The sequence below is a fragment of the Acipenser ruthenus genome, chromosome 49 (genome assembly GCF_902713425.1).
Source record: "Acipenser ruthenus chromosome 49, fAciRut3.2 maternal haplotype, whole genome shotgun sequence".
NCBI lineage: Eukaryota > Metazoa > Chordata > Actinopteri > Acipenseriformes > Acipenseridae > Acipenser > Acipenser ruthenus.
Genome location: NC_081237.1, coordinates 5,653,090 through 5,672,649, shown reverse-complemented (window position 1 = coordinate 5,672,649; position 19,560 = coordinate 5,653,090). Strand labels below are relative to the sequence as shown.

Sequence of the window (19,560 nt, the reverse complement as noted above, 5' to 3'; positions counted from 1 at the left end):
GAGTAAACAGAAAGATAAAAAAAAGTAAGAGCTTGTAGTAGTTTAAAAAATGGTTTACCATGAATTTCACAAAGCTACTGTAAATACAGGGGCTTGAAGCTCATACAGTACTGGCCCAGAAACCAGTGCCGGTTTTCAGAACTTCCCTTGAAAAATCAGACCCCTGCTAACTGTGCTCTGAACCCCCAGCACTGATCACAGCATCAGTAAGTCTATAGGGTTAATAGTAGGAGTTGTTCATGCAGCTATAAGGGAGGAACAATTTATTGAACATCAAACCCCTGATCATTTAAATACTACACTTCAATCAGTAGTAGCTGTAAAACTCAGTACTAGTGAGGATCAATCCCTGGAAATCTACAGATAGTTAAAATCTCCTGACTTGCTTCGTGACAAGAAGTAAAGCAGCAGCTTTTTATTTTTATACTAAGAGGAAGGTTTTTTTTAGACATTAACAAAATAAATCCAAGCATTCCTATTGAGGAACGAAGCAGAAACAACATCTTGGTGCATGCATGTTTCCAACACCGTGCACAGTGATGTTATTAAAGCGATCCTTCTCCCTCGCCCTTTGTTGGTTTGTGCAGTGTTGTTACTCAGTGGGATAAGAACTGTACTGCACTGTGAGCCATATTATTCATTTCAGCGCAACCAGGGAGGAATGCACAGAGTTACAAAGTGTGGCTTGTTTTCAGGAAGAGTTCCTTAAGGCTGGCGTCTGGTAAGATTTCAGAACAAAGGAAAGCGGGGTGTTAAAAACGCCAAGACTCCTGCTGTTCATTAAATCTCTGCACGTCATTAATGCAGCCAAGCCAATAAAGCTCTAAAAACATTCAAATAAATCTGCTCTGGTATTAACAAACAAGACAGAATGCACTTGGTTGAAGTGCAGTGTACATCCCAATGAATTGAAAGGGTCTGAAAACAGACAGCTGGTCCCAAATGAGGCAGAGAAAGGTCTTGTATAATAAAGTAATTGACAAACTGAAAACTTTTATTAAATTATGAAAATAATGAGTTTTAGGCTGATCAACTGCTTTCCTTCTTCATTAAGTATTTCTAGTGATTGATGAGTATCCTGATTCTCCTTGGATAGAGAGTCGCTTGCTGGTTTTTGAATTCTCTCTAATCTCCTTTACTATGTAATGGCGTTTGTGATCACTCTCAGTGGTTCAGGGTTCCAGACAACCACTAGGTTATATGTAACTGAAAGCACTAAGTTTATTTATTTTTTTATTAATACTGTATTAATATTACAGGGCACGTTGTCGTCTTATTTTTAGCATGCAACCTATGATCAGCTTCACGCATCCACACAGTTAGATTTTCAAGATGCAAGAACTCGTGTCACTTGCTATCACCTTCCATCACCCTTTACTCTTTGGTCCAGGTACAGTGATAGAGAGAAGTGCTGCTTTCCGCTTCGTAGAGAGAGAGAGAGAGAGAGAGAGAGAGAGAGAGAGAGAGAAACACACTGCACTCAATGTCATCTCTGAGACTACTGTGCAAGGAACAAACCCAGGGTTAATCTGGAACAAACAGAAGCAACCACAGCAAAATCCTAACACATGTTTCTTTGTTTCTTCCCCTGCTCGGCATGCCCTGGGCAGCGTTGGTTATATAATCCCCCCTGTGTCCCCCCCCCCGCGTGCATGATATCATAAACCAGCCTTCTCAAAAGGCACGTAGATTAATCAAATTACAGGGAGAAGTTGCTGGACTGTGTATGACCAATTGGCTCGTTTAGTCAAGGCAATTAGAATGACCTGTTCAGGGACATGTGAAACAGGGGGAAAGGCACCAGCGACACCGAGACTGGTTTGTTGTCCATCATCTATCTTCTGTGTTGTGAATTTAAAAAAGATATTCCTTATAACACTTCTATAAAACGTACTTATATAAAATCGCCTTCAGTGACTGTGTGCACAAATTGTACCATGTTAAGTTTGCTATCTATTTTATCATATATGTTCTTTTTTGGCAGGGCAACTTCTCAAACTCCATTAAGTTCACACAAACTGGTTTTCAAATTTCAAAAAATTCAATAAAAAAAAAAATTGTGACCGAAGAGGCTATCTATCTATCTATATACGTGTGTGTGATCCCCATGCCCTGCACCTAGTCATGCATCACTAAAACGGGTTACTAAAATGATCAGCACAGCACCAGCAATCAGGTCAATGCTAAAACCAATGCTTAATAAGCTATCAATTAAGCAATCAAACAGAAGACCTACAACCTCAAGATCTACCACTGCGTCGACCTTCTTTGCATGATGTCTTTTGATATGAACGAATGATCTTTTTTTTTCTTCCACCGAATACATTTCAAGCAGCGTTTGTCTGTACATTGTAATATCCGTCCCCTGCACGGATGTACACTACCCCAGCCCGATCCCCAGGTGCTCCAGTCAGTAGAACGGCAGGCCCACTCACCATGTAGTATCCGGGGAGCAGCTTCTGCAGAAACTCAGCCTCCTTGTGCATCACGGTCTTGATGATGAACTCGTCGTCCCTGGTGAGGTAGAACAGGGAGCCGCTGGCGCCCGGGTTCGACAGCTCGATCAGGGGCTCGTTGCACAGAGAATACTGGGGGGGGGAGAGGAACCGGCAACAGCAGTCTTTATTAAATCATGCACTCACACCAGGGATGAGAAGACGACTCCCGTTGCATAACAGTTTGATCCGTTCCTGGTTTTACTAATAGAACACACCTGAGCTTGTTACCAGTTAACTGGCTAATCAAGCTCATAGTACAACCTGGAATGGGTGAAACTGCTATGCAATAGGAGTCTTATTTCCACACATTTATCTCGTAATTAATCAACAAGATATATTTCCATCATTCCTACCTCTTGAGATTCTGCTTTAGATACTGTCCACTATTTACACACACACACAGTTACAAACACAAACACAAAAAGACACCAGCTGCATCCAAGATTGAAAACTTCAAGTGTAAACAAATTGAACTCATTTATATAATGTATATTGGCTGCTTGAAAAATTCAAAATAAAACAAGGCAAAACAGTGAAATGTCTCCAGTCCAGGCGACGTGGAAGACGGATGATGAATTTCACTGCAGGGTCTATTACACGCTTGGACTGAGGAGTCCATAAGCATTCTGTAATGTGTTTTTTTTTTTTTTTCCTGCGTAGTGCGTGATCACAATCCTAGTTTGCTTTGTTTTTCCATCAGGTGCCAGCGCAGTCCCACATGCTGCATTCACTGCACTCATCACAGAGGGGCGAGGAGTCTCGTTACCAGGTAGTCGTCGGGCCGGATGCCGAACAGCTCTCTGAAGTAGCGGAAGGCGACGGGAGCGTAGGTCTTGAAGCGGAAGTCTGGGAAGTGATGCGCTGGCGTCAGATTGCTGCCCTCGCTGGGGAGGAGAGGAAAGGAGAGGAGACGCATTACAGGCAGGCCAGGAGCTGCATGTGTTGCGCTGGTCTCTGTACAGTATGCATTAAGGAATTTTGTTATTCTTTAGTTTCGTAACATCACTGAACACACATGCCATCTGAACGAATGGAGAATTCATTAAGTGTGCAAAAACTAGATCAGGAGTCAGAAATGCACAGCAGCACCGCGTCCAGTCCTGGGTTTCAGAACTCCCCTTGTTTAGGTACAGCATGTTATTGAAATGACCAGGTGGCAGGAGTCTGAACAAATCAGGCTCCTGCTAAACCTACTCTGAAATGATCACACTTAACACAGCGTGACGTCTCACTTGAGTTCAGAATTGTTCACGCAGTTATAGTGGAGGAACAATTACATTTAAAAGTTAATTGAGGGTGGTTTTGAAACCCAGAACTAGGTGCAGGGCTAGTGAAGGTGTACAATAATAATAATAATAATAATAATAATAATACTACAGTTACCTGGGAAAGAAAATGCTTTCGACAACATAGAAGTCCTGCATGAGCACATCTCTCTCTGGTTTGGAGCTGAGGTTCCCCACAGTGTAGCCAATCCCCAGCTGAATGGCTCCTTTGAGAGCAGAGGAGGTGGTCTGGAGAGAGAGAGAGCGAGAGAAAGAGAGAGAGAGAGAGAGAGCGCCACGCTATAGTTTCTTTACTGAAGGGTTACAGTATTCAGGACAAAGATCTTACAACAGGCAGGTGATACACAGAAATGTAGATCTGTCCAGTCAATAGATTTAACAAGGCAAAAGCACAGGAAGTGTAGGAAAGCATGACAACTGCCACTTGGGAACACCAGTTAAAAATGACCTCAGCGGTTATGGGCTGTTACCTAGTTACATAAATAAATGCACAGTGCAAGCTTGATAAACCGCAAACCTAGAGTTCATAGTTATCATGGTAAGCTTTCATTATGGAGCATCAGGGCATACCACCTTCTGCTCGTGGAGGGAGGCTCTTCCAGTGGTAGCGTGCACGTGCCTGTGCTTATTTGCTATTGTTCGTTTGTTTTTTACCTTTTTGTAGGTGGTCTCTCCCGACGCGTCCACTCCGCGATGGCCGATCTTTTTCCCGGGGGCTGACCCCAGCTGACCCGAAGAGGACGACATCTGGAGAAAGAACGGAAAAAGGAAAAAGGAGAGATTGGAATTTTCACTTTGTCACTGAATTCCTGGAGTTTCTTTTAGTGTTTCTGAGCTCAGCACTACGGAGCGTTCGACAAGGAAACAACAAACACATAATGCAGCAGTGATGGAAATATAAAAGTCAATAAACAGTTTGTAACTGAAAGTCTTCACAGCGGGGGTTCGAGAACATGCTGTTCAGGAGCTCTCTTACCTCGGTAATGAATACCTTTTTACCAGCAGCGTCTGTAAAAGAAAGAACAAACAGAACTGAGTTATCAAGTCTTGCTCTGATCAGAGTTGTGTAGCCACTTGGCTATTGTGCATTACAAGTCAAAGCTATCAAATCCTCCACTTCTACAGTATGTAGCGCAGGGGTGGATATAAGACCCATTGCATTCCTGGTTTCACTTCAAGTTTAATAAGACACACCTGAGCTTCTTACAGTATCTATGCACTGTGGCTAATCGAGCACATATTAAAACCTGGAATGGGTGAAAATGCTTCAACCAGAGTCGTATTTCCATCCTTGCACACACAAGCCCATCTGCTTCCCACAGACCCGACGCAGAGCTGGAGCAGCGAGCCCCTGGAGAGAGAGAACGGTGCTGCAGGAATGCGACGGGAGACTGTGAAGGCGATAATGAAATTCCACCTTGGGTGAGAAAATGCAAATACAACCGACGTGCAAGAGACGCCGTCCCCCAACGAGACAGCGCTATTACAGCAGTGCAGAAATCGAGGCACAGTGGGGTTTACAACACAGGGCTGTTCAGAAGAAGGCAAAGCAGCATTGCACCCAACAGTGCAAAAGAGCTACTTACCATAAATACACAGAGAGGTCAAGGACTAAGAGACACACTGTTAGGAGAGACACAGGATGAAATCACTGAATGTGATCTCACCGGAGGGTCTGGTCAGAAAGCTTTAACATGAACTGAGTTTCGTACTTAAAACATTGATCTCATTAATGCATGCCTGCTTGCAGGGATGGGAATAAAGACTCCCACTGCATATCAGTTTGATCCATTCCATGTTTTACTGTGGATTCAATAAGACGCACCTGATCTTGTTACAGTACATTTACACTGTGACTAATCAAGCTCATAATAAAACCTGGAATGGGTGAAACTGCTGTGCAATAGGAGTCGTATTTCTATCCCTGGCTTGGTTGTTCTTTGCACTATTGGCCTGTGCAGGTCATAACTGGTGACACAGTTAGTTAAGCAGTTCTCTAATAGGAATGAGGATCTCTAGATATATTAATTTTTTTAAAAAGTGTGATACTTGTCAACGGCACAGACACTTCCACGATATACACCAAACTTCAAAAACCAACACAAAAAAAATACAATGAAATCAAACATAAACAATGCTTTCCTTTTAGCAGATACATTTAGAACACTCCAATTAAAATTGTACTCACTATTTAAAAGAAATAAAATGATAGAAAAACAGAAAGTACACAAAAAAAAACTGCATTCATTGATTTCACCCACCTGTACAGAACGACATAGTATCAAATTCAGGGTTCACCTCATAAAATCTCATTGATAAACCGAAAAGATAACAAAAGGACAATAAAAAAATAACACAACTATCAAGCAACAGAGAGCCTGCGACTGTAAGAGCTGCCACTGCCCCAGCGCTCTCCTGGCGTGAGTGAATCCGTCCTGAAAAGGAAGCCTGAATTGGATTCAGTATCTAATCCCTGTGAGCAGCACCAGCCTTCATGCAGCACAGGCTAAACAGCAGGCACTCCGAGCCAATCAGCTGCACTGAACAGACTCCAGCAGCCAATCAGGGGCCACATGCCTGCTACAGAAGGCTCCAGCGTGGGTAGCAACAAGGACAGGGGGTGGGGCTGATGCCAGGCAGACAGGACAGGGTGGCATGTCTCGGTCAAGTGCACTCCAGATGCTATGTAAATCTAATGCATGTTCATTTTAAGAGGCTGTTACTGTGTTCTGAAATATGACGCACTGTACACCGTGACGGAATATATAGACTTGTGTACAGGGGTTTGGGTCAAGACCTGCCATATGTAGTGCACACTTTTGCTTAACCGAGCAGATTGATCTGTTACGTAACTGGAACCCCCTGTCATGTACAGTATTCTCTATTCTGCACTATATGAAAGCTGCATCTCCCTGATCATTTCCATCTTGGCAGCCCCATTGCAACCTCCTGTAAATGCGATTCCTGTAACTTCCCTGTGCATTAAACTGTATGTCAATGCTACTCAAACCTTAACATTCACAGAGACGTTAGTTCATTTATGGCCCACTGGGAAAAACCAGGCATTACGTTGTCTACAGGAAACTGAACTGAAAACTGAGATTGTTACATCAATAATGGTAATTGTTATCACTGCCGAGAATCTTGCCAATTCAATAAACTCGCAGGAAAAGTGTGTGGAAGAGAGAGGGAGGGAGGCAGGGGGGAATACTAGAGGAAGACAAAGACTGAACCAGAGAGACAGAGAGAGAGAGATAGAGAGAGAGAGAGAAATGGAAAAAAGCATGAGAGATCTATAGATAAAAGGGGAAATAAACTAATGAAAATACAACATAAATGTACAGATAGACAGACAGATACATGGTGTAGCTCTAGCACAGAGAGAGAGAGAGAGAGACACACAGAGAAGGAAAAAGATGGGAGAGATCTATAGATATAAATGAGAAATAAACGAATAAATACAGGAGAGACAAATGTAGATAGATAGGATAGATATAGTGTGGCAAGAGGAGAGAGAGAGAGAGAGAGAGAGAGACACACACACACAGATCCACGAGGCTCTGCATGAGACCAGCTCCACAGTAACACAGTCGTCTCTCTCTCAGCAGACAGCCGCTCCACTTTCACCTACTCCAGCCTCTTTTTTTTAATGAAAACACATCAGACTAAAAATGACACCAACAAAGCTGAAAGCTGGTGCATGCACTAAAAGTGTGGGATGCTGAGTGATAGAAATAGTTGTTTCTTTAGTGGACGGATGTTTTGTTGGTGGGGGGCATATTTTTGCTTCCAGTGCTTGCCAAAAATCAATCTCCTCCCTCGGCCTGCTCATTTCATCAGGCACACGGTCTCGTACAGAGTCATTCTCCTGGGGCGATGAATACTACATTAGGGGTGGCTTAGTGTTCAACCACAGTGCACAACATCCCAATGGAAATGAGACTCCTACTGCATAGCACTTTCACCCATTCCAGGTTTTACTGTGAGCTTGATTAGCCACAGTGTGGATTAGGGAACAAACTCAGGTGTGTCTTGCTAAATGATAAGACTTTGCAGGAATGGATCAAACTGCTATGCGATGCGAGTCTTACTTCCATCCCTGGCACAGACACTCATTCTCCTGTTGCCTGTTTCTTCAGAGTAGGGAAACCAGGATAGCCAGCTAACAGTCTAATGTGCTATACCAGTCCTTTATACCAGCATCGCTATTGAAACCAGAACTATGGAGTCTATTTGTAATGATCTAATCAGTGGCAGAACCAACTACTAGGGGTGCAACGATACACTAATGTCAGGACATGATACATATTGTAATGTGCAGGTCATGGCATGATATGAATCATGATATATATGTAATGGTCCTGATGGCTACGTGTATGACGCAGAAGATTAAATTGACTGTTAAGACACAAGTTAAATGTAAAAACTATTAAAAACACACTTATTCTTCACTCAAGAACTACAGTGAGTCTTGTATCGCCATTCAAATGAGAGATCCCTCTATCACAATATAAATATGCATCCATGTACATTTTAGAGCAGTGGTATTACGATATGCCACTGTTTAGATGATTGAAAACAGACCCCTTTGTGTTGATTAATCTCACCGTGTTCCCACTGATCGCACTTAACCCCCTCCTGTCAAATTTGATCAAATCGAACAAAAGTCCCGCATATAGACCAGCAAACAGCTGAATACAAGACAGGCTGTGAAACGAGTACAGGAGCTTGCTTACATGTGTTCTTTCACATAACAAGAGACACAGAAAAGCAGAGTCATCCCCAAACAGAAAGCAGGCCATGGATCAACTTGCAGCTTAAAAACGTACAGTACCGGAAACAGGAGCCTTCCGCTTGAACCGAGGGCATCGCTCTTTAGTCATGTCGAAAAGCTTGAACATCATAATTATTCATTTTCCAACACCACCTTTTCCCAGAATCCTTCCCTTTAAGTGATCTTTTACAAACACTAGATATAATTTAACTCGCTACCTTATGATTTGCATTGACCTTGTTATGCATTGTTGTCAATACAGTACCAAAGCTTTCCTAAGGTTACTGTACGCAAAAGACAATGTTATTTTAAGCTGAAATGGCTGACTGTGCATGCTACAGCACAGTTGCTTTCATTCATTAATTCCCTGAAATATCTGCACAGTGATCACGTCTCGCTCTCCAAACCAGGCATGGATTTAGGTCACAGTGTAGCAACACCTGTGCCAGATATAGGATTACAGCAAGAAACAGTACAAATTCGAGAGGTCTGTAAACAGAAGTCACAATGCACTATGAATCCTAATCCAGCTGTGTCCCACTTCACAGCTGTAAAGTCCTAGCTGGTATGCATACAGATGCACAGCGTGGGAGCACAGTATCACCTCCTTGCATTTTGGATACACATCTAAAAGGATTTTGAAGTGCAGTTATGGGTCCCCAGCACTGTTCATCTTACAAGGCAACAGAAACGAACACTGGATCAAATAAACAAGAAAATAAGCAACTACTGTAGGACAAAGAGCAGCAACCAAATATTTCTTTTCAAGTTTCTCATGGGTCAGCTATGGAAGCTGGCAGCTTCTGCTTGCTATTTCTAGCAGTTCCCCTGGGAACTTCCGGCACTGCCTTCGTTGCTCTTACACCTGCAGATCTGTAGCACTGGGAGCTCTATCCTACATCTAAGCATTGACATTTTGTCATGCATTTATTTCTATTGGAAATGCATTACCTGATGGCATATATCTAACCCTTTTAGATAGTATAATGCAGGGATGGAAATTAGACTCCTATTGCATAGCACCATTCCAGGTTTTACTTCAAGCATGATTAGCGCCAGTGTCTAGGTAAGAAGCGCAGGTGTGACTCATAGTGAAACCAGGAATGGATCAAACTGCTATGCAATGGGAGTCTTATTTCCATCCCTGTAATGAATGAGGATGCTCATAGGATATAGCAGTGGGAGATCAGATCAGGCACCCAAAGACATTCTAGGGCTTAAACTTGTAAATGTGGAGATACTATATAATTATACGATTATATAATTTAAGTTAAAATCACACCTTGGTCATTAAGTTTAGGTTACTTACCACTGCAAGATATTTAAAAGGACTAGCTGAAGGCACAGGGTGACTTAAGGACTCTATAATCAAGCATCCTGGGATCAGAAGGGTTATAAAAACAGAGAGCGTTTCAGTCCACAGAGCTTGAGAACGACCAGTCACATGGGAACGAGGGCGCAGATTAGCTCAGCGTCTCTTTGGGCTCCCGTTCATCCAGGAATCAGATGATTACGAGACGGCTCATTCAAATCGCTTCACCCAGAAAGCAATCTGTGCTCCCCCAGTCTGTTCCACCTCACATAATTAAGGTTTTATTATTTGTGTTTCTGATCATTCTTTGAGACTCCCATTGCATAGCTGCCTGATCCATTCCTGGTTTTGCTAGGAGTTTAGACTGAACTTGTTATCTATACACTGGGGCTGCTAAAGCTCATGTGTACAGCTGGAATGGGTGAAAGCGTTATGCAATAGGAGTCTTATTTCCAGCTCTGATTTTATATGGGTCAATGCCGTATTAAAAAGATGCTAGGTGACTAATAACAACACCGCCCTACCTCCCCTTGTAATCACACAACACAATCCTCACCCTCTAGAATCATCACACCTACCTACTGCAAACACAGAAACTTCCTAAAAAGAACCACAAGGATGGGAGCAGCACTACAGACACAGGGTAAATTAAGCAACAAGACTTTGCAGGAATGGAAAAAGGACTGGATCAACCTGCTATGCAATGGGAGTCTTACAGTATTCCCATCCCTGTACAGCAATACCTATTTATGAACCATTGCATTAGCCTACTCCCTGGCATTCCCTTGCTTTTGCAGTGGATGTTTTTTTACTCCAAAGCATTAATAGTGGGATTTATATGCATTTCTACTCAGGTATATACAGTAGCTATACAGGTGTAGGCAACAGCACCCCCCTATGTATGACCCATGGTAGCAGCCGTTAAGTCTTGACTGGCTGTAGGCTTCTCCCATTGCTGCAGCGTGCAGGTGGGTTTACCTTCCAGGACAACCCACACGGTCCTTGGTTCAGCCCAGGCTTGGGACCTTCCTGCCTCAGCAGGTTACAGCAACCAGTCCCTTCAGGCTGGGAGCTAAAAACAGCTTCACCCTCCGAGGGCAGCGATGTTATGCTCTCGCTCATACTTGGGATGGAAACGTTTTTTTTGTTTTCTTTGTTCAGAAATGTACTGCACTGTACATATAAGGGCGTATTTGTATGGAGCAAAAAACAGATCTTTGAAATAAACTCTGAAAAGCAGGCACATCGCATACCGACGCTGGTAACCCTTCAAGGCACAAGGCATAACACACAAAATAAAAAGATCTTAACTTTCTTATTGTTGCAATGAGGTGCACGAAACAGGGTTTGAAATGTACCGACAGGCTGGATCAGGTCATCCAAATGGCCAGTTTCCTCCTCGCTTTCAAAACGCCTTCTAATTATATGTAGTTTTATATGCTGTGTATTATAATGTACTATACTGTATATGCTTGCATGCGCCCCAGTCTGTGGCTACCAGGAAATGCACGCCCTTAACTTTTTAAAAAGGTCATGAGGCGTGGCATGTTTTTTTATGAGTTTCTGGCAGTTCCAAACTGACACAACACGGTTGCTTTTACTTTAGATTCTTATTATTTATTTAAACGTTGTATTCATAACCCTCCCCGAGGTATAGGATGAATAATACATGCAGATCAAGACCAAACAATGACATGCCACCACCATCCACTTTGTTGCAACAGCAACAATTACTTCATAGTGTTATTATTTGTTTATTTAGCAGACGCCTTTATCCAAGGCGACTTACAGAGTCTAGGGTGTGTGAACTATGCATCAGCTGCAGAGTCACTTACAACAACATCTCACCCGAAAGACGGAGCACAAGGAGATTAAGTGACTTGCTCAGGGTCACACAATGAGTCAGTGGCTGAGGTGGGATTTGAACCGGGGACCTCCTGGTTACAAGCCCGTTTTTTTAACCACTGGACCACACAGCCTCTTGTCAGAAAAATCACATGGACTTTTTAAATGCATTTAAATACTTGTATGTCTAAATGAGTGGCCATCCAGCACTGGGGTTCACAGCCATTATTATTACTAGTATAGTGCTTCCCCTTTATAATGCTGTAGTCGGGAGCCATAGTTACTTACGACCCTGTGTTCTTGAGTATCAGCTGCTAATGAAAAGTGGCACCATGGGGAGAATGGAAGCCACGGCCATGCTGTCTTTAACAGGTTCTGTGGTATAAAGGAGAAGAAAACAGCTTGGCTTTTAAAGCTACATTTCCTGCAGAACTACAGCCCTGACATTTCCAGTAAGGCGGTTGTAAACTCTAGAGGTTAGGCCGCGTGACAGCAACGTCACTTCTACCCACGCCACCCTGTGATGTCAACTCAACAAGTCCTACAGCAATATGAAACATGTGGTTTTCTTATTAGGAGTGCATGCTAGGCTTTATTTAATGTTGCTTTTTCATTTCTTTAATTTTTTATTTTTTTTGCCAATCGCATGCCCTCAGTGCAATACCATTGTTTTAAGACACACTGCAGCAGAAACTGCTCCGACAAAAAAGGACACATTTCCATGGTTTCCATCTGAAAGTGCATGTTAGTCTTTCTTTGAGGTCAAAGAAAAGGTGTGAGGGGACTGAACTGCTCCCTCCCTCATCCCCTTAAGAGAAAGGGTGCTCCCTCCAGTCCAGGGCAGGCTTGAGGCATGGAGATTGAACTGCTCTCTCCCTCACCCCCTAGAGAAAGGGTGCTCCCTCCAGTCCAGGGCAGGCTTGAGGCATGGAGACTGAACTGCCCCCTCATCCCTTTTAAAGAAAGGGCATTGCCTCCAGTAGCAGGGTAAATAAAGGAAGCTTGCTTGATCACATGTGCTATTCATGTATCGTGGACAAATATATCTGGACTGCTGTCAATCCAGCGCACACTAATAGAAACATTTAAAGATAAAACACATTAAATCTAAAAGGATACACACAATACCAAATGCACTGTGCTTCATCTTTGTACATGGTTATATAATCTGTACACACACACACAAGCTGCTGTTGGCCACTCAACTAGGGACCAAAACAGATTGAAGGATTTAATATACTTAAGTAAAACAGGAAAGACAAAGCATCAAAACAGAGAAAAAAGCCTTGTTTTTCGCTCACCTAAAGAGGAACTAAAGAGATCAGATTGCAGTGTGTGTGTGTGTCTGTGTGTGTGTGTGTGTGCGCATGTGTATCCTGTAAATACAATTGATACATCAGAAGCCACTGAGATCGCTCGAGCCAGACCAAACTCAATGCAACGAGGCAGAGCAAAGCAATCGTCCTCACACTGTAGCACCTACGAGTATACAATAGTGGGATGCAACTAATTGTTTTGGGGCACCAAAAACTGAGCTGGAATCAGGTCCAGATTTAAACTTAAGACACCTATTCGAGGACTCGAGCCACGAAACACCCTTGCTAATGAATACAATATTGAGAATGATGAATTGCATGAGTCAAATCCAGGGCCCTGGAGGTAAACACACAGTGTGCTGTCTAGAACCTGCTTTTTCATTTCTATTTAAAAACATTAAAGAAAACCTCAAGACATGTGAAACTGGAGTGGAAGGAGGGAGGGGGGGATTTTGCTCAGGTTGCCTCCCAGCCTAGTCGATTAAAGATTAATAGCCAGGAGACGAGGAATCTTGTTCTGACGTCACTCGACCTAAATTAACTTAAGCCTTTTTACGACACGTGTGTCAATTATCTGTCAGGACTAAGGCAGCAGCAGAGAGGCACCCACACAAAGGCAAAGAGCCTCGGATTGCAAACAGCCAAGCGAGGGAGACAGCGACACCTCCGGCTCGACACACAGGGACACACGGAGGGGTCAGAAAGGCGAGGCACTTCCGGAGGGGGGCTCTTGCAATCTGTTCATTGGAATTCATTCCAGGGCTCGCTCCGAGGAAGTCCGATGGAAACGAGGCTGAGACCACATGCAGTAGACTCAAAACTCTTACACTGGCTTGACCAGACTTGAACCAGGGCCCACTGTGGAGGGCAAGCAGCAACCGCCCGGGGTTAAAGGTGAATGCTTGCCAAGAGGTCACAAGGCAGTTGAAGAGTGCAGCATTTTACAATGGAATGGGAGGGGGGAGCAGCTGGGAAACAGACCAAACATGTTGCTGTTGACACAAAGGAATCAGCTCCCAGCAGATGAGGTCCTTGTGATGGGATCGCCAGCCACTCAGTTCTGCACAATCAAGCTCTTTTATACTGTAGCATCATGGGCTTGTTAAACTGTGTACTGGGATATGCCCTACCGTTCAAAACACACAAAGATAAAAGCCTTCACTTCTGAGCTGGATATTCTTGCATTTTCAGTTTCTTTAGAAATGTTCAGTTCTCGGTACTGCTGTTCTTGTACACTTAAAAAAAAAAAAAAAAAAAAGAAGCTACAGTATCACGACTTCTCGTTTCTGTTCAGATGAGGAAGAATTAAAAATGTCAAACAAACAAACAACGAAGCGAGCGTTTCATTGTGGTTTTGCTTCCTCCACAAACTTGTAGACATCCAGCATGTACTTCAATTTACAAAAGGATGCCAATTGAGATTGTTCTGTTTTTTTTTTTTTGTTTGTTTTCAATTTAATTGTTGCTTTCCAAAGAAGTCAATCTAAAAATGAAGACAGCAGGAGTTAACGTGTACAGGGCGGTGTCGCAGATGGTTAGCTGTTCAAACATCCCTGAACGGTCGTGGGCCGATATAAGCACTCTGTCTCACAACAATGACACACTTTTTAGGTTGCTGTTAACTGGTTTCTCCCAACGCTGTAGTTAATTCATCTATAACTGCCACTAAATGATATGAAACAGATCAGTACCCAATTACAGCCAGCAGATTTCAGTTTTTTTCTTTTTTTTTCAGGCTGACAGTGGTGCTGCTATGCTGCAGGTTTCTGTTTGTGAGACAGACAGATGAGAGAGGACAGGAGGAGAGGGAAGATAAGAGCAGGTAAAAACAAACAGAACGAATCGCTAGGTAGACATGTAGGGATCAACAAAGGCTAAACAATGAACACTGGAGCCCAGCTGCAGTTGTGGGAATATGATTATCTACTGAGCCAGCCCGGAGGACGTGGGAACAAGGAATTGATAAGATGGGGTACATTTTGACCTTGCTGTCTGGATCAACATTACAACACATTGATAGAGTGTAGTGGAAGCAGAGTTCACAAAGTTCAGCTACACACATATTTAGGTAAGATGTATAAGACAGGCACGAGTGAGACGAGCTTACCTGAATCCTCTCCTGATGACAGACCATCTCCATACCCGAGATCTCCCCCAGAGAATCAGGTAACTGATCGTGATCTGACTTCTGTTTAAAACTAGGTGCCACATCTGCGGTGTCTAACAATCAATGTTTACGCTACAGGTGTGCAACCTGCGATTACTGGAAACGTACAAACGTAGCCACTGGAACTGAGTGCACTCGTTTGCAGACATCAGATTAAATGAGTTTGCTCCATTCCTGGTTTTACTATGAAATTGAATAAGGCACACCTGAGCTACCTATACGCTGGTGCTAATCAAGCTCATATTAAAACCTGGGTGAAACTGCTATGCAATAGTAGTCTTATTCCCCTCCCTGACCTACGCTTTGTGGAACTGATTCCCAATCATTTCCTGTGGATTGTTCTGTTTGTGTCCGATGGATTTTTTCAAAAGCCTATCAGGAATGCCATTTCTTATTAACTTTGAGGACAATGGTATTATTGGTTTGTATCAGTCAAGAGAAAATAAAACATGCATTAGAAAAGATATAAACAGCAGCCCTCCCCCAGGCTTGATTCAAGCTGCTACAGTAATAAAGGGATCACGATGCAGGCAGGCAGCAGCAGCAGCAGCTCTGCAGGACTGAAGCCTCCTTGCTGCAGAGCACTCCCCTTCCCTGGGTCACTGCCAGCAACAGGACATCGTTCTCAAGGAGATCAAACTAGAGAAAAAAGGAACCACACAACTTAAAGCAGCAGTGTCCTCTTACACCGTACCTCCACTGTTCAAGCGAGCCGAGCTGGGTGACCATGTTTCTAACCAGCCTGTTTCCTTTACCACCGCAGGTTTGTCACTTTGGGGTTGCCAGGATCCATTCCTGGTTTTACTATGAAGACACACCTGAGCTTGTTACCTTTACACTGTGGCTAAGCAAGCGTTTGAAAACCTGGAAAGGGTGAAACTGCTATGCAGTAGGAGTCTTATTTCCATCCCTGGAATCCTTATCCAAAACCGGGTATACTTCGACACAGGCAACCAACTAATGCATGACGGCACCATTTTTTAATCCACTTATCTCTCCCTAACAAACGAGCAGAGTCGCGCGTTCGCTGTCTCTGTGCTCTCGGAGGTGTAAATGCTCAGCACTTCTGCTCCCCTTGTCAGCTGAAGGAATTTGCATCGGCAGTGAGTTTAATTCTTTACACGCTTGCTGCCTGTTTGCTTTTAGAAGTGTGTTGGTACAGCTCTTCTGCGTTTCATTACCAACCTGACAAATAGGATGTTTCATCTCAAGCGGCTTTTCAAAGCAAACATTGTAACAATACATACAAATATAGTACTATACAGAGATCAAATACACGCCAGCATTGACCGACTGGCCCCATTTATAGAAAAGCTTTTTCAAGGCCCTGCCCTGGAGTGGTTTATAGAACAGGGGATGTCCGGTTTTGTCTGAGACACACTTGGATAACACAGAGGGGTGCAACGATACACTAATGTCACTATAAAAACACTTATTCTTCACTCAAGGAGCTCTTGGTGAACTACAATGAGCTCTGTGCTGCTTTTCATACTGTAGCACGATACACAACTTTAGTACAATATATCATGGATTGCCATGCCCCTGTTAACACAGAGCCTTAACTACATGGCATGATTGCAAAATTCAATCACGCAGCTGCTGAATGCTGAGAAGTGTGGATCTGCATTAAAATATCACCTCAGGTTCAGTCTCTTCACCTTTGTGCAAAAACGACACCCACACAAATGCACTAATCCTTTCAGATATTCTATGGAAGCACTGCATGGTCACTCCGTGTAGTCCTGCAGGGCAAATTGCTTTTCATGTCCATGCAGGAAGCATGGAAAGAGCATAAATGAACAGACGGGTACAATGAGAGAAGCAAGGAAACTCAGACAGCAGTGCTGGTGAAGCAAGTGCAACTATCTCAATTTAATCAAGTATATCTATAAGCAATGACCAGGGTGCTGCATTTCCTTACTCGTGTGTCTGGAAATTACACAAATGCATGCAACCTTGAGTAATAACAGAATACTTTAAGGAATGCACTTATTTTATTAAGCACATATTATTATTATTATTATTTCTTTCTTAGCAGATGCCCTTACCCAGGGCGACTTACAGTTGTATACAAAAAATACATAAAAAGAATTACAGTACAATTAAGATACAAAATACAATGACTTCAGTCCTGATAAGAGCAAATACAAAACACAGTACGATTTGACATCAGGGCAGTTCAAGAGCAGATCACAGTGTTGATAGTTACATCAGGGTTAGATACGAGTGCAAGCGAAATACAAAATACTACAGATTGGGTTCAGTGCAGGATTAAATACAGTATGGGGTATATGTTTGCAACACCATGTTTTTGTTTTTTAATTAGTATACAAAACAATGCAATTGTCTGTATTGACACATGGATATCAATACATTTAGAAAAATGCTTTTTTTTTAACATCTATTTTTCCTCCAGATCAAATCTGCTTCAAACTGGGGATAAAAACACTAGAATACATCAAACATCGAGTCGCCAGCTACTATCACCTCACGCCTGAAGCGGTATGTTCTGTATATGAATCAATAAAGCCAGTGCTTACATAAACTACAGCAAACCCCAAACACACACAGCAGAGCTGCCTGGGGTCACACCGGTGTAAACGGTGCAGAATCGACCGTTCAAACTGAAATATCAGTCTACGGCAATGCAATGCCTTTTATCTGTGTTAAACTGGGCTCGATTTATAAAAACAAGTCTCGCCACTGTGTGAGGCTTGCAGAAGCGCATAGGCTGCACAGGCAGATCACTTAATCCATTAAACCTACCAACGTGATATCATGACACAACATTATTAACAACGAGATAGATAGATAGATAGATAGATAGATAGATAGATAGATAGATCACACACACACAGTATTAACCTGCCCGCTGTTTTTCATCTATAATCTCGCGTCGACAATCTAAAGATCTGAAATTTGTGATGCGTGTAAAATCCCTATGTGTGTAATTATGAAAGCGCGTACCTGTCTCCCAGGTGTCCATCGCAAAGATAACGGTTTCCGTGTCATCAAACGCCACTGCCCCAGCTGAGGGGCTCGCTTCCCCGGCCTCGGCCGGGCTCGCCGCTCCCTCCGCCGCCGCCGCTTCCATTCGGGATCCCGAGATTAGGAAGAGGGCGAGCGACCCCCGTTGAAATACAACAACACGATGATCTCCAAACAAACAGAAAGAAATCACTTGCTATTTTATTATTAGTATTTGGTGACGGATATGCGATGAATGATGAGGAATACGAACGGACTGGCATGCAAGCCGCTTATCTGCTAGTGTTTTGTTCTTATTTATTATACAGAGAAGCGCCGCGCTAGCAAGCCGGCTGCCTCTGTTTGTGTCCGTCCTCCGACCCTCGCTTACACCGCACTCCATGCGCTCTACGTCATGAATTCTTGGGTAAGCGTGACCAACAGTGACGCAACTGTGCAACGAAGGTGCATGACGGTGACGTCATTTGTGAACATCGATTTTTTTTTTTTTTTACAAAAATCACGACTCAAAATAAATACATCTTTGCTGCGGTTTTGCAAACTAACCATTCGTTTCTATTGTATGCATTGCAGTATATGAACTGTGTGAATCATTGCAGAGTACCTTCAATCGCAGATATATCAATCTGAAACGACAGTGTGGTCCTGCAGACTCTTATACTGCATTCTTCCACACAGCGCAATGTGGTTGCAGCTAAGGGGATATAAACTTACATATTGATTTGTCACTGTCTGAAATCCTCAATATCAAATGTCCTTGCATTGGTAGCAGCAATCGCCAGTTATAAAATAGAATGTAGACCATCAATATCCTCCTAATTTTCCTTTAATTGTCAGTTTTGACTCACTCCAGTCCTTGCTTTCAAATTGCAAGCATTGAAGGGGGGTGAGTGACAGTGGTACTGGCGCTAAATACCGGCAGTGAAAGCACCAGTCTTTCACTTTTAAATTCGCGTAGCTGTGTACGCCGTTGTGATCCTCTTGATGAAGAAAAAAATACTGTAATTGTCCACTAGAGGGCAGTCCAAGCTAGTTTTCCATTACGCCAGACTGTAAACACACCTGTGCCAACAATAGTTAATCTTACCAACCAGATAGTGCAAGGGTTTGTCAACTCCAATCTTAATAAAATGAGTCAGTGTTTTCATTCTTTTCTGAAACAGCACTAATCTTTAAACTGGCTCTATATAATGCGGAGTCTATGTAATTAATCAAGTGAGATCTTAATTGTACACACAGATTAAATGAGAGAGAGGGAGAGAGAGAGAGAGAGAGAGAGAGAGAGAGAGAGAGAGAGAGAGAGAGAGAGAGAGAGAGAGATCAGTGCGTGTGAGTCTCTTTAACGTGTAAATATAACAAATGCCAGGGAGAGGA

At 43.0% G+C, this 19,560-nt stretch overlaps 1 protein-coding gene across 8 annotated transcripts in view; it reads right to left on the bottom strand.

Annotated features, from left to right (window-relative positions):
• LOC117428893 (phosphatidylinositol 4-phosphate 5-kinase type-1 gamma) overlaps positions 1-18,567 on the bottom strand; it is a 31,967-nt gene extending 13,400 nt beyond the window's left edge. For 5 of the 8 annotated variants that reach the window (XM_034047895.3, XM_059014849.1, XM_059014850.1 and 2 more), the window contains exons 1-6: positions 18,166-18,567; positions 4,761-4,792; positions 4,439-4,531; positions 3,882-4,012; positions 3,265-3,382; positions 2,436-2,588 (exon numbers count right to left, since the gene is read on the bottom strand). In XM_034047895.3, the coding sequence (XP_033903786.3) occupies positions 2,436-2,588; positions 3,265-3,382; positions 3,882-4,012; positions 4,439-4,531; positions 4,761-4,792; positions 18,166-18,292 (654 nt within the window). In that variant the 5' untranslated portion in view covers positions 18,293-18,567. Of the gene's footprint in view, positions 1-2,435; positions 2,589-3,264; positions 3,383-3,881; positions 4,013-4,438; positions 4,532-4,760; positions 4,793-6,045; positions 6,194-18,165 lie in introns of those variants that run through there. The other 3 variants (XM_034047900.3, XM_059014851.1, XM_034047897.3) reach the window with 2 other exon arrangements.
• Positions 18,568-19,560: the final 993 nt, after the last annotated feature.